Source organism: Manduca sexta, chromosome 15, assembly GCF_014839805.1.
Source record: "Manduca sexta isolate Smith_Timp_Sample1 chromosome 15, JHU_Msex_v1.0, whole genome shotgun sequence".
NCBI lineage: Eukaryota > Metazoa > Arthropoda > Insecta > Lepidoptera > Sphingidae > Manduca > Manduca sexta.
In genome coordinates, this window is record NC_051129.1 from 646,645 (window position 1) to 661,913 (window position 15,269).

The 15,269-nt window shown below is 38.7% G+C and overlaps 3 protein-coding genes and 1 non-coding gene across 5 annotated transcripts in view; 2 read left to right on the forward strand and 2 right to left on the reverse strand.

The window, feature by feature from the left end:
• The window catches only part of LOC115446435 (E3 ubiquitin-protein ligase ZNRF1), a 139,872-nt gene extending 138,631 nt beyond the window's left edge, over positions 1 to 1,241 (reverse strand). The window contains exon 1 of the mRNA XM_037438765.1: positions 658 to 1,241. Coding sequence (XP_037294662.1) covers positions 658 to 1,024 — 367 coding nt within the window. The 5' untranslated portion in view covers positions 1,025 to 1,241. The remainder of the gene's footprint in view (positions 1 to 657) is intronic.
• A 642-nt stretch (positions 1,242 to 1,883) lies between these two features.
• Positions 1,884 to 6,126, forward strand: LOC115453007 (uncharacterized Golgi apparatus membrane protein-like protein CG5021). 2 transcript variants are annotated; one of them, XM_030181636.2, is made up of 6 exons: positions 1,884 to 2,045; positions 2,786 to 2,865; positions 3,142 to 3,296; positions 3,524 to 3,603; positions 3,842 to 3,955; positions 4,720 to 6,126. In XM_030181636.2, the coding sequence occupies exons 1-6, from the start codon at positions 2,016 to 2,018 to the stop codon at positions 4,909 to 4,911; spliced, it is 651 nt and encodes a 216-aa protein (XP_030037496.1). In that variant the 5' UTR covers positions 1,884 to 2,015; the 3' UTR covers positions 4,912 to 6,126. The 2 variants fall into 2 exon arrangements, with proteins under 2 accessions (XP_030037496.1, XP_030037497.1); XM_030181637.2 differs by having other exon boundaries at positions 1,888 to 2,045; positions 2,801 to 2,865.
• Positions 6,127 to 6,938: 812 nt separating this feature from the next.
• Positions 6,939 to 7,032, reverse strand: Trnai-uau. The gene is made up of 2 exons: positions 6,995 to 7,032; positions 6,939 to 6,974 (listed from the first exon to the last, which is right to left on the reverse strand). It is a non-coding gene; the product is annotated as a tRNA-Ile (tRNA).
• A 69-nt stretch (positions 7,033 to 7,101) lies between these two features.
• Positions 7,102 to 15,269, forward strand: part of LOC115453004 (TATA element modulatory factor) — a 14,390-nt gene continuing 6,222 nt past the window's right edge. Inside the window, exons 1-10 of the mRNA XM_037438955.1 lie at positions 7,102 to 9,303; positions 10,647 to 10,864; positions 11,117 to 11,258; positions 12,083 to 12,302; positions 12,534 to 12,767; positions 12,966 to 13,158; positions 13,389 to 13,521; positions 14,115 to 14,195; positions 14,364 to 14,843; positions 14,923 to 15,188. Of these exons, the coding sequence (XP_037294852.1) occupies positions 7,441 to 9,303; positions 10,647 to 10,864; positions 11,117 to 11,258; positions 12,083 to 12,302; positions 12,534 to 12,767; positions 12,966 to 13,158; positions 13,389 to 13,521; positions 14,115 to 14,195; positions 14,364 to 14,843; positions 14,923 to 15,188 (3,830 nt within the window). The 5' untranslated portion in view covers positions 7,102 to 7,440. The remainder of the gene's footprint in view (positions 9,304 to 10,646; positions 10,865 to 11,116; positions 11,259 to 12,082; positions 12,303 to 12,533; positions 12,768 to 12,965; positions 13,159 to 13,388; positions 13,522 to 14,114; positions 14,196 to 14,363; positions 14,844 to 14,922; positions 15,189 to 15,269) is intronic.

Below are 15,269 nucleotides of genomic sequence, written 5' to 3' on the forward strand. Positions count from 1 at the left end.
ATAAAGTGTTTTAGTGACTTTTGAAGCGGGAAAGGCTTTTCACATGAATGAAGCTGCAAATAGTTGCTCATATCTAAAAATAAATGATTAATTTTGGCAATGTGTATTACAATACGGTAACAGTTCTTTTAATGGGGCAATAGTACAGGGCAAAAGTTATATACAATACATATTCTTATGCAAAAAATCAATAACATAAATCATTTCTTAACTTCATATTAAAATATGCAATCCTTAAATTTGTACCTTTAGGTACCTATTGTGTAAGATAGGATGCAATCATTTAGTAAAGTATAAACAATATTGTTTTACTATACAAACACTGGCTTCAGGCAATAGTACTAAATTGAGAATTATTAGAGCAAATGCAGCTAATAACAACCTCAAATAGAGTCCAATTAGTATGTTTTCTATACCTAACCTGCAAATTGTTATTGAGATATTTTTTACATGTCTAAGTAAGTCATTTTACCAGCAATTATCAAAACAATAACTGTAATTTTCATTTATTAAATCACACAAGTAAATTCAATGACATCACAATTAAAATTGAACTTGAATAAATTTTCCCATGTGTCATGAACATCTGTCATTGTTTACATTTAAAAATACCCAAATATTTTTGGCAGACAAGAGTATTATGAAAACAGAACTCACCGTTTATGGACCAGATGTGTGAGGGCAGGGAGTGTGCCGCGTACACCCTGCCGAGCGCCAGCGACGGCCCCGGGACCGGCCCGGTCTCTTCGTTGGAGCTGGAGTCTGTGTCGGGACTCGCCGCCGCCGATGCCTCGTAGCTCTGCGAGTTCGGAGGGATGGCTATGGCCTCATGCGAAGCGTGCAGGTCCGGCACCGACGACAAAGACCTCGCTCGCTGTCTGTCGTTCGATATCTGTATGCCTGGTATCGCACGCAGGAGGCTAAACCCGGCGCCGCCGGACACCACGTCCGAGCTGGAGCTCGTCGAGAATGTCCTCGCGCGAGGACTCTGGCCCCCGTTCGCGGTGCTCGCCTTTGCGCCCATAGCGACTCCGTTACGCAAAACTCGAAGTTGTCATACACAGGATTTGTTGATCACGAGCACACGCGCGATACGACCAACGCACCGGCCGAACACATCGTACGGAACGCGGAAACAAACACGGTAGCCGAGATAACAAACACTTACAAAAGACAAACAACAGAAATGTCGCGGAATTGTAAACAGCCTTTGCATGTGCCCTCCTGCAAAATTTTGACAGAATACTTTTTCAATATATATTTTTAATGATTTTGCATGGTTGAGAGTATGAGACTTTTGAGATCACTAAATAATCACTTGGTTTTCAAGCGCTATTTCCGAGCTATTACAATCAATTTACTTTTATTTATTTATTTATTAGCACTGCCACATTGTACATATTTTTAATAACATATTTTTAATACTTTGTATCATTGAATCGTGCAGAATTATTTTATCCTACTAATGTTATATTTTATAAATTGTAATGGCTAACAGTAAAATAAAAGTGGTTACTATTTTAGTGTTCGCTTCTTCTTTACTTACTTTCATTTAACTTCTTTGTGATAAATAAAGCTAATCTCTAAATTTATCTTTATGCTTAGAATTTTGAGAGTGGAGATTTAAAGTAAGTAAGTAAGTAAGCAGTAAAGTAGGTAATGAACAAAAGTAAGTCTTTCAGAAATAATTGCCTGGCGCCGATCTCGGGACATAAACGTTTAAAGAGAAATAATTATTCATGGGTTAAGTAATCGCTGTTTAAATCTTTTTTAATAAAATATTTACAAAATAATAATATTTCAAGAGAGATGACGCTACGTACGGTAATATTATGTACTACATTGTATTTTTGAGTATCTACTTTGTTTCAAGCAACGTCATCTGTCAAGTGTCATTGTCAAATTTGTCATACAGGTGTTTTATGAGGTGTTTGCTGTGTTGTGAATCAAATTCGATAAAATATTTATAAAATAATTACTTTTATATCCAATTATTCCTTAATACCTAAGTCATCATGAACAATCCAGCGATGAATTCAGCAACTGTGAGTTAATTGCTAAGTTTATTTTAATGAGCATCGTCAATTGTGTTTAGTAAAGAAAATAATACAATAAATGCCTTTAAATTTATTTTTGCAATATGTTAACAATACTTATCCTTGTCAGCTGATTTATTAATATCAGTGATCATTAAATATAATTTCTAATATATTTTGCGCCAATTGTCCATTTTTTGCGCCCATAATAATTTTATATTACTACTAGTTACACCCATATTTGATCATAAGATTGTTATCGTACACTGAAAACACATTAAATGCAGCATGTTTTGATTAACTATCTTAATAGTTTCATTAGAAATTATTACTTATAGCTTTTTTATTAAGAAAGGAATGCAGGACGGGGTTTGAATGTCACAGCAATCTATGGGATGTGAAAAGGAATCTGTTGACTTGTTATGGATATGGTACAATGTATGAATGTCGTAGTGCGAGAGGTAAATATGTAAGTTATTGGATAAAGAAGGGAGGAATACTAAAGGAAATATAAATAGGTTTTATATCAGAATTTATAAAAAAAAAAGGAAGTAGACAAAGATATGATGGCTGTATGAAATGTGTGAAGGCATGCTGTTTCTAAATAAATCCAGACAATAGCAGTATGATTAATAGCTTATTATGTTTTGTTATAACAATATTTTAATTATAATTGGCTCCATCCATCCTAGAAGTATTGCTTTGCACGGCTTGGCCTGAAGTAGTTGTGTTCCTTCCGCTACTTACAGCCCGGTGTGCCGCAGGTGCCTCTACTGGATGACGACACCGTAGCCTTCGGTGAAGAGGACAATGCTAACAAACAGTTTGTGTAAGTTGCACATAGTAGAATTTACTGTGTTATATTTTCTGAGAGCTTAGTATATTTATGTGTATTTTACTTGTTGCGAATGAAAATATTTTTATACAAGACTGACAATTGATCATGCAGATTTTGTTTTATGGTAAATGGTGATCACTACTTACAAAATATGATATTGATATATCATATTTATTTCACAGTAATATATTTTTAAATGATTTTAAAAGTAGCAATCTTCAGGAATATATTTCAAGTATTATAAGTACTTTCTAATGACTTTTCCAGGCATCCATACATAGTATTCTTCCACATGGTGTTTCGTTGTGCAGCGCTCGTCGTGTATGTGCTGTGTAACTGGTTCTCTGACTCCTTCATTGCAAGCTTTGTGCTGATTGTACTATTACTCTCGGCTGATTTCTGGACTGTCAAGAATATAAGTGGTATGTATTTTTTTGGAAATAATTCACATTTTTATTGGCTTATGTTGCTATTGTTATTGCCAATACTATTGATACTATTCATTGATTTCATCTATCGACCCATAACCAATTATTACATTCCTTCTTTCTGAATATGTTAACTCTATAAAACATAAAATTTTAAAAGTAAGTGCATGATTTATATATTGGACAATAGTTTTAAAAAGTGTTGTTTTTTTATATTTCAGGAAGATTGCTGGTTGGTTTGCGATGGTGGAACTATGTAGATGACAATGGAAAATCACATTGGGTGTTTGAATCCAGACAGGTACATTTTTTTATATACAAATTACGGAAACTTCAAAATATCCATTTTGTCTAATAAAAACTTTAATATATTTCTTATGATATAATTTAACTACAAATAATAATAAGAAAAGAAAGTCACAAGAAAGTTATCAATCACAAGATTTTAAACCCAGTCAAATGTTAATGCTATGTGCTTCGATGTTCGGTCAGGCATTGTGCTTATATTTATAATCATTTATGTTTGCTATTTGTTACAGAACCGCATAAACCCGAATGAGAGCCGTCTGTTCTGGATGGGGCTGATCCTCTGTCCATTGATATGGACCATGTTCTTCATTATCTGTCTGTTTGCATTCAATTTCAAATGGATGGTAAGAAGTGCTACTCTATATTATCGATTTTATTATATAGTATTTGTGTAGACCCAATTATTTAGAAGTTAAATACAACATTTATGATTAAAATGTTCCACTGCATGCACCAATCGTGACTGCTTTGCAAACTAATATACATAATCTTTCTTTTATGTAGGTCATGGAACAAAATAGATTAATTAACAAGTACATTATTACTTTACTTAAAAGTAAATACCGCCATAATCAGTTAATTAGGACATGTTACATGTATCAAACAAAGAAATTAATTCAGCAAAGATTATAACAATATGTTTATACTGAATATTTTGGTTAATTTAACAAATTTATTACCGAAGCTATAATCTTGTGCGTAATTAAAGTTTATTATAATTACATTAACCTACATTGTAACTGTAAGTCTTCATAAATGTGAATTATACCGGGATCCGATAATTCTAATGACCTATATAAAATATAGTACGAAAGAAGTTGATTGGGAATCTAAAATGCCCAAATTTTCTTACTCAGTCTAAACAAGTTCAAAAGCGGGATTTTATATTTTCGTGTCATTTTAAAATGCTTGACTTGAAATCTTATTCTTAAGACTCTGTTTCAAGATCATGACTGAATACCCCTGCTATCATCAGCTCTTGTGTGTATAATGCGTATACCATATGAGCAATCTCAAAGATGGCTTTTGATCTTTTCCTCCTAGCAGCTGTGCCTACGCCTTGAAACATGTAAGCTCACAATCTAACCCAGAATACTCTCAATTACAGCTGGTAGTGCTCATCGCACTCACCCTGACAGGCGCGAACCTCTACGGCTACATAAAGTGCAAGTTCGGCGCCAAGGAGAGCATCAAGTCAGCCACCACGGAGTTTGTCAAGAAACAAATCTTCCAAAACGCGCCAGCATTTATGTTCTCACAGCCCACGCCGCCCACCACGAATAATACCGGTGTTATATAATATTCCTGTGTAACTTCTTACAAATTTGACTTTATTTGTCAAATTTTGGTAGAGTTTCTTTTACCAACAAAGTTTGACATTAGGTAATCGACCAGGTAATAAAACCACGGCTCAGTAATTACATTAATCTTTAGGGTGTCCCTATCAAAATTGAGTGAATCTGAGTCACTCAGCTCAGTGGAGCAAAAATGTGTTTCTTGTGAAATTATAACTGCACTACTGTTAAAAGAGGTAAATCTCTGGAACTTGTGTACTTGTCCTAAAATTCTTTCACTTATAAAAAGCTACACTACTTTAAGTAATGTAGGCTACATTCAATTTCGATGTGGTTACTTACTTCTATTCCGGGAAAAGTCACGCGGATAGAAATCCGAATGAAAACTGGATGTTTAATATTTTTTCTAGCTCCTCTATATTTACTACAGCAGTGTAATTACTTTGCCGTCACATAACATACCTTATTAGTAATGTAAATAAAATATAATAGATTATTTATGTGTGCTGTAATTGACATTCCTAAATTCGTGTGTGATTCCATTAAAAGTTTTTCGCAGCTTATAAAGAGTCTAGTTTTAGAAATGTCTTTGTGAAATAAATCGATATCTTGGGTATTACACGTAACGTGTTTCCGCGCTCGACTCCATGGTATATTCGAGACTAAAGTAAATTTCATCACACGAAACTTATAATAAACTAAACACTTAAAAGTTCTATAGACATATTATGTAAGCTGTCCATTGTATGTCTTACGAATAAATTATTTTAAATAAACATATAAATTGTATAAAATTATCACAGAAAAGTAGTTATTACGAAAATAAAGAAGTATGTCTAAAAATGATTTTAATAAAATGAATACAGGTCGAAATGGGAAAGGTAGAGATGTGAAACTATTTTTTTTCTGAGGAGCAAAGCGGAGATAAGGATAGTTTTTTTATTTGTAGCTGGTGGAAGGATTATAGTATCGACCCGGAAATCTATCAACGTATATAAGATGTAAAACCCGCCAGAGTGGCCCACGTTAATGTGTCGCGTTCCGAGATCAATCTGTGTATATCCGGCTGGCAAAATTGTGTTGTCTGGCGAGGGATCAGATACGATAGGATCACTTTAGCATGGTTGCCTAAAAAAAGGTTGATCTATCCTATACGTAGCATCTCTTGCGTCTGCGCTCCGCTTCAGGAAACGACCCGCATGCTAATCGACGTTTCTTCGTATTATTTGTGTATATGTTAAAATAAATGTAAATTATCTTAATTGTCTTTTATTTAAGGGTTTGCTTTTTGGTGTTTTCTGTATCTTATAAAAGGTTTTCAACAATATCATTTACGCAACATATAAAAATATTTAAACAGTCGAAACATAGTCCCGAATTCTGAATCCATATTATCTATCCAATACATAGACTTTTAACAAATATTTCTATCACACACTACCTACTTAACTTGTACCACAAGCAAACATGAAGTTTCGTAGTTTGGTAAATAACTGTCCCAAGAAATTATACAGTTTTTTTGCAGAAATGATTTCGTATCCCCATGTCCACTGAATTTTCAATTCTTAGAACCGAAGCTGTCTAGTGCGTATTGTTTCAACACAATATAGACAGCATAGTGAATTACTTGTTTAGCAACTTTGTCTACGCTCTTATCTAAGATTAAAATTTTAAAGACGGTTAAATTCTTTAAGAGTATTCGCTTTATCTGGCAAATACCTCAGACACTGATAATAACATTACCGAATATAATTAAGCATTACCTACATGTTGCACTTCAGATGTTGTCTGCAGAATTGATTCTATATAGAACATTACCTACTACTTAAGTTAGTACTTACTTACAAGGCATCGCTGCTCCATAAGCTCCTATACAACTTTACGGGTGGTTTTACGTAGCTGGCTATCGAGCATTTACTTTTTTTATTATTCTATGTTTTTAGGGACAATTTATTATCATTAGAAAAGATATTTTTCGTACAATTTATTACATTACGTTTATTTATTTTAAAAATAAAAGAAGCAAAAGATATGCTCCAGGTGAGGCTCGAACTCACAACCCCGGCATTACTCACACGTACACTGTCTTATAAGTACCGTGCGCTAACCAATTGCGCCACTGGAGCTGTGAATGGTGATGCGAAAATACAATAGCTGTTCTATTGTGCTGTAAAAATCAAATAACATACTTTTTTTTTATAAGAATACATCAAGGGCCACATCACTCAGGTTTCGAATACATTGTTATTTAATTTTAAATTTTAGTATACTAATGTGTGTGTAATTTAAATATATTTTTCGTCAATTTGTTCAAACGACATAGTGATTAGTGATAATATGATATACAATTTGACAGCCGTAGTAATAGAACAGCACAGAAAATACGTAAACAAAATGGAAACGTCACCTTACTTTGTTGTGATTAATTGAATTGGATATTTCTCATAACAATCGCCTTTTAGATCTAATCAAAACCCATTAATGTTCGGTGTGTGTTGTGCTAAGTGCGATTTCGTGTCTAATGCGTCGTCAACATGAATTGGTTCGATACTTCGGGTCTGACGAGTCTCGCTAAGACTGCTTTGAAAGAAGCACAGAAAACTATCGACAAAGCGCTGGATATCCAGGACGAGAGCGGCGACGAGGAGGAGGAGGTCGTTCCAGCACAAAGTGAGCCGAAAAAGGCTGTGACGACCGCTAACACTCCTCAGAAAGACAGTGATTTCTTTGCATCCTGGGGCCTGACGGTCAGCGCTGAAAGTAAAGACGGAGCTGTCAAGGAGCAGCCCGTGGTCACCGAAAGCCCTTCCAAATCTAATTCGCAAAGTCTGTGGGGCTCATTCGCCGGCTCCTTCTTCGAACAATCGCGACAGGATGACGCTATAGTACGACCTCCGAAAGCTAAGTCTATGAATGTAATTTCTGACGCTAAATACGGCAGTCAGGATGATTTGTTCTCAAAGAGTCAATTGGTTATGTCAGACACAGATGCTGGCGAGTTCAAAGTTAAAAAAGATGACCCAAAAGTTGATGAAAGGAGAGGGTCATCTCGATCCAATGTTCTGTCTCTGATGTCGAGTAGAAATAGTTCAGATTCTGTAGAAGTATTATCACATAGCCTTAAAACAACACCAGATTCTGAAGCGTCTGTGCATTCCCTGTCAAGTAGTAGCACTGGGCAAAAAGCAAATTCAGAATCGGTGGAAATATTACCTGACAGTTTGATTAGCCCAAGTTCAATAGAATGTCTTGGTTTTGACAGTTATTGCAGTGACAAGAACAGCAGTGTGTCATCTAATATGTCTCCTGATGTGAGTGATAAAAAATCTACTCCAATAGGAGACAGAACTGAGAAAGCTGAGACCGGTGACAGTGTCAGCCTGGTTGCTGATGATGATGAAGATACAATATCATACAATTCAATCTCGGAATGTACAGCACCCACAGTTTTGGACACAGATGATAAACCTATCAGTCCGTTTTTGAAGAAAGAACATAAGAAAATTACAGAGAAAGAATACTTAAATTTAGAACAGACAGTGCTACAGCAGAAGATGCATATCAGTGAGAACTCTTCAAATGATGGCTCCTGGTCTGATCGCACACTTAATGCCGACAATGACAGCATTAATCTTGAAAATGTAGAAGAGCAGAAAAAAGAAGAGCATGAAGATGTCCTAATAGAGAAATTAAGTGACTCATCCTCTTTTTACAATGTTAATGTGTCAGCAGACATGACCAGGTCTGAGAGCTTCATTAATGTTGAGAAGCAGCAGTGTAGTGCATCACACAGCAGTGGCTCATCACAGAAAGACAGCAGCATCAAAGAAAGGACATCACCAAACAGTTCTGACAGCAAAAGTGATTTAATCAAAGTTGGTTCAGACCGCACTTCAGGCCATACTTCTGGAGATGAGCTTGAAACTGCTACATCTTCAGACATAGAGATAATACCAAGTCCAAATGGTGATAATGGATTCAGGAACAGTCCAGCTAAATATGCATTTAAACAAGGCAAGTTCGATGGAACTACATCTCCTAACCTTGTCGATTTAGTTTTAGGGAAATCTTTAGCAACCAAAATAAGGGGACATAACCGAGAGCTGTCTGAAGCATCTGTGCAAAGCAATACTAGTGATGAGAGCCAGGGTTCTGAAAATGACAGGCTATTGAGGAGACTATGTGAAATGGCAGAGGTTCTAGAGGCCAGGGAGAACAGACTCTTGGAGGTCAACAGGAGTAATGCGGAGCTAGTTGAATGCAATGTCAATTTAAAGAACCAAGTGGAGACATTGATGGCCAAGCATGAGGGAGGGGATATCAACACTATTACGGAGGATTACACTCAACGGATGTCGGCACTTGAGAAGAAGTTCCAGCAGGCAATTAGAGATAAGGTAATTAATTTGTTTTAATTTTGTGTGCAATTGTTACTTCCATCATGTAGTGAAAATATACATGCATATCAAGAGGTTTTGAATTTGAATTCTTACTTGGGGAACACTTTGTGTGGATTTTCTAATGCAATTTGCACTTATTCCTGAATGGGTTTCAAGTAGGGGCCCAGTTACAAAAACTAAGAATATTTCTTTGCAATATGCCTAAAAATATATGTTGCCCTAACCCTTAAGGTCAAATAGCAGTGGAATAAAGGCTTATGGAAGTAGAAGAATTTTGTGGTACAGTTCAATCATTTTTTTCAGTGGTACCAAATTAAGATATTTAATTGTTTATGTAAATATTTGACTGATCATTTACAATGTTTATTCATATGAAATTATTTTGTGTATTACAGTGATATTATGCACAATACAAAAAAATGCTAGAGATCCACATAAGTGTGTCATAATTTATTGCTTGTGTGCCCGGAGTAGCGTTAAGTACTTAAGCTCGCATTTTCTCGACTTAAGTTTCTTTGTACAATTGAATTGTGGATTTTGTTGCCTTGACTTACATTTCCTTTCACACAATAGAACACATTGGAGTAGGTCATATAGAACATATAAATAAAATGTATACTAAATTTACACAGACTTTTTTTATATTGATACAGCAGTAACTTCTCTGCTGTTAAATCCAGATAGGTTCAAGAAAAATGCAGTCCAAAGGCATTCTATTTAATATTGTAGGATATAAGTATGCAAATACAAATGAAAAGACTTATTCAAAAGAAATATATTTAATGACAATATTATAGAAGAATGGACAATTGATGACAAAAAATAGAGGGTATAGAGGGTCATCGCATAGGTAGCTAGTGAAAGGCTGGTAGGTTAGCTAGGTTAGGGCTTTTATTGTCCTCACCGGTGAGGATCGCGACGCGTTTCTCCCTTATTGCTTATTTAAAAATACATATATACATCATTTTATTTCTTCTTCCCTGCCAGCCCGATCTGGCTTCTTTGTTTACTAAGTATATTTTTCATTTATTTTATTTTAAATATAAATTGTCTTTGTTTATATAAGCTAATTTAATTAAGTAATAATTAAATATTCTCATGTACATTGACTTATCATAAGTGCAACTATGTTCGCCTATGTGATGAACAATTTTTTTTTTTATTTGGGTTGTTTGTCTTATACTTTTTACACATAGTAATTCTATTTGGAATATCATTCTATTTCAACATGTTCAAAACATTTTTTAAATCTATAACACCTGCAATCAAAGGTTCACAATTTTTATTCAAATAACTAAAGAAGTTTGTCAAAAATTCGCCAATAAAAATTATCCTTACAGGATCAATTAAGAAAACAGCTAGACAATTTGAAATCGGAGTCATCGGTGCGCAAGAACTCCTCGGAACTGGAGAGCGCGCTCAAGGAGAAAGATGAGGTGATAGCTCAACTCCAGGAGGAGGGTGAGAAGCTGGCGAAGCAGCAGCTGCAGCACTCCAACATCATCAAGAAGCTGCGAGCCAAAGAGAAAGATAATGAACAGGTTATCAAGGGTTTGAGGTAAGTAGAAGTGTTTTAATTGTACTACATACTATTTTTTTCTTGCTAATGAAATAAATATTACTACATAAGTAAGACAGTGGGAATGCAGTGAGTTACGAGTCAACTGCGATATCATTTTCAAAACCTAATCTTTGGTTAACTCACTCACTTTTGACATAAAAACATTACGCCAATTTGTTTTCCTATGCATACAGAAACCAAGGTCTGCAGCAATTATATAGTATATCCATATTAACCTATTTGTTTCAGAGATAAAATAGCGGAACAGACAGCAGAACTGGACAGGCTAAAGAGGTCCATGGCTGCCAAGGAGGAATTGGAAGTGAACCAGATAGAGGCAGTGTACCGACTCACCACGGCCAACAAGAAATTAGAGACAGATCTGGCTGAGGTAGTGTAATTAGATGAGAGTACATTTTATTCGTTGGTAATAAACTATCTGTAGACAATTTATACATGTTGTCTGCATGCAAGAAACCTCCATGATTTATGTTGTAAGTTTACAGTATTCAAAGTTATTACCGAGCATTGGGACAATTTCTAAAGATGATGAGTACAGTTATATACAATACTTAGTAATCCAAAATTTTGGTGTTACTTTAGTCAGATTTAGATATATTTTATATCCGTCCGGATAGCGATTACCATACCATCAAGGTCCATATACCATCAAGTCATATTGGCTCACGTAAGTGCGTTGCGTTCCGGGATTAGCTTGTGTATATCTGGTGCCAACAGACCAGCATAATTGTGTCGACTGCCGGCGGGGTAATCATCTCTCGTCAATCGACATTTTATTAGACCCCATTCCGGATACCATCAGGTGCACAGAAGTCACATTGTCATGCATGTAAAAAAATACAATTACGGTGAGTCATTTACTGCTGCCGTCATTCCGTTGTCTTAAAATGTACTATACTAAAATATAGTAATTAGTAACGATTGTTTTGTCAAGCGTAATTTTAGAACGCGTTGTGCAAACGATCCTGACGTTGTTTTATGTCCGTTATCAAACAGGCGCGCGCCGCTTATCGCTGGTCTAACAAGCGGAATGTCATAATACATGCGGAAACAATACAATTATGCTTTATAATTTATTCGAAGTAATTACTGTGTAAATTATTTTACTGGTAAAATGCGTTTCAGCTCTCGATTAATTTACTACTTGATTACTTCTTTACGATCAACTATTCTTTTTATCAAATTAAATTGCAGACTAAAAGCGCCTTAGACGACACGAACCAGCGCCTGGAGAGCTCCCGCACGTCGCTCGAGGCGGCTCGCAAGGAGCTCAACGAACTACAACGCAACAGCGCCGAGCTGCAGCGGCGCAGGAACGTACAGCCGCGGTTGGAGGAGGAGAAGCGGCTCCTGGACGAAGAGTGCGCCAGGCTGAGGAGTGAGCTGCAGCAGCTCCGGGCAGATATGGTTAATGGTGAGTGATATTGTCAAGGCACATAACGGTAGCTATTGTACTTGACTTATCTAAGGATTATTATTTTATCCTTTTAGTGGCGTTTTTAAGGTCATACTTCTGTACGCGAGGGAGATGGAAATCGTTTTTACATATTACATCTCTGTTCTCTCCGCTCTCCAAAACTTTATTGTTCTTTATAAGTCTGGTGTAGGTAACATTTTGTCATGTTCCACGTTGGTATGATTGCAGAGGAGAAGCGGTGGCTGTCGCGTGAGGAGGTGCTGCGGCGCGAGCTGCGCGAGTCGCGCGAGCTGTGCTCGTCGCTGGAGGCGGGCGCGGCGGGCGGGGCGGGCGGCGGCGGGGGAGGTGCGGAGGAGCCGAGCGCGGCGGGCGTGCTGGCGCAGCTCGCGCAGCTGCAGCGCGCCGCGCTCCACCGCGAGCACGCGCACCACGCCGCGCTCCGCACCAGGGCGCTGCACACCGGTGCGACACATCGACTTACCAAGGGCACCGGCTTCCTTTACTGCTGGAAGAATTAAGCCTTTTTCGACCATGCTAGATGACGCTGGCTGTTAGACGTTACATATTCTCAAAATTCTTTAAAACAATTCGTATATATTTAGGTTTTCTCATGAAACATGACTAAAAAAACTATTAAAATGATAAAAAAAATGTTTACAGCGGAACTGGAGAGGTCACTTGCGAAAGCGGTCGAACGCGAGAGGATATCCCGCGAGGAGTGTCAAACGCTCCAGGAGAGGCTGGCGGCAGCGGAGGGACTACTGCGGGATTCGCAGTTCAACCTCGGCACCGTCACCGAGCAGTGTCAACAGTACCTCGACAAAACTACCGCATTGGAGCAACAGCTCACTAGGTGAGCTTGATCAACATAATTTTACTTATAAATGCTGAGCCATCTGCCGCTTTTACCTCTACGGATTAAAAGATATAATAATAATATTTTAACTCAGATAATAACTAATACAATAAAAATTACATATACTTCAGATGGTTGATAATGTCAAAATAATATGGTGATTTTTATACTGTAAGGAGCCTTTTTGATATAATAATTTATAACAAACGCTAATTATAAATTAATAGCAAAACGTCAGAGGTAGAGAGCCTGCAGGCGGAGATTGTAACGCTTCAGCAGCGACTGCAAGAAACAGAGCAACAGCTGGCGGCAGAAAAGAGCTCGCTCGAGATAGAGAAGAAACGGAATGCTATACTACAGGTATGTTGCATTAAATAGTGTAGTCTATTCATAGAATTAAACTAAATATTAATTTACGCTAAGCAACCTTGTTTAATAGAAGTTGACTGTTTGAATCAATTTCAATCAGTCACTGACTAATTCACTTATTGATTCCATTAATTACTGACTGTAGATTTTAATAAAAGATTTAGTTTGTTATGATATTTTATATTTAATGATACCCGCTGATGATGAGGATGAATTGACACTGGTTAAGATATAATAAATCAATACAAAATGCTGCTTTAGTACACGCGACGCGGTGGCATGGTGAATGCGTACTAATTACATAAAATGGCTAAATACACGCGCGATGCACAAAATGCTGACAAAATAAAATGTAGGGCGTTAGCCCGTACACTGACTGACTCACTCACTTAAGTAATCTACTAATTGACGTGTTTACTCACACAGTGCTTTACTTACATGAATATTTTAATTATTTACTTATTTATTATACTAACCCACGGGTAGCTAAATTCAATACATTAAAGACATGTTTTCAAGTCACTGCAACATATAAAATTATTTATTGTACACAATCTGTCACCACTTAATTTTTAAATTTACAGGAGCAGTTGTCGGTACGAGGCGACGTGTCTCCCCCGCATTCGCTCGCTTCCGACACACTGTCGGCATCGTTATGGCAATCGGTAAGGGTACCCAGAATACAAGAAAAATATTAAATGCACACATTTTTAATTTCATCAATTAAAGTTTTATTTATATCAAAATATGTATATGTGAGCCGTCTGATATTCGAATGTGAACTGATGCGTTAATGTAAGGCATTACTATGGATGTGTTTGTGTGTGTTGCAGGAGGAAGGTGCCCCGTCGGATCTGACCGCAGCGGGCGGAGCCACCGCACTCGCGGCACTCGCGGCGCGGCGCGAGGGAGAGGCGCGCGCGCTCGCGGCCCAGCGCGACCTCCTCGCCGCGCAGCGGGACGCGCTGCGGGACAGGAACGCCGCGCTCACGCATGCGCTCGACGAGCACCAGGTACACATGCGCAGACACACACACACACACACACACACACACACACGGCGCGGCGCGAGGGAGAGGCGCGCGCGCTCGCGGCCCAGCGCGACCTCCTCGCCGCGCAGCGGGACGCGCTGCGGGACAGGAACGCCGCGCTCACGCATGCGCTCGACGAGCACCAGGTACACATGCGCAGACACACACACACACACACACACACACACACGGCGCGGCGCGAGGGAGGCGCGCGCGCTCATGCTAGCGCGACCTCCTCCCCACCGCAGCTGGACGCGCTGCCAGGACAGGAACGCCGCTCACGCATGCGCTCGACGAGCACCAGGTACACATGCGCAGACACACACACACACACACACACACACACACGGCGCGGCGCGAGGGAGAGGCGCGCGCGCTCGCGGCCCAGCGCGACCTCCTCGCCGCGCAGCGGGACGCGCTGCGGGACAGGAACGCCGCGCTCACGCATGCGCTCGACGAGCACCAGGTACACATGCGCAGACACACACACACACACACACACACACACACGGCGCGGCGCGAGGGAGAGGCGCGCGCGCTCGCGGCCAGCGCGACAACCTCGCCGCGCAGCGGGACGCGCTGCGGGACAGGAACGCCGCGCTCACGCATGCGCTCGACGAGCACCAGGTACACCATGCGCAGACACACACACACACACACACACACACACACACACGGCGCGGCGCGGGAGGCGCGCGCGCTCGCGAC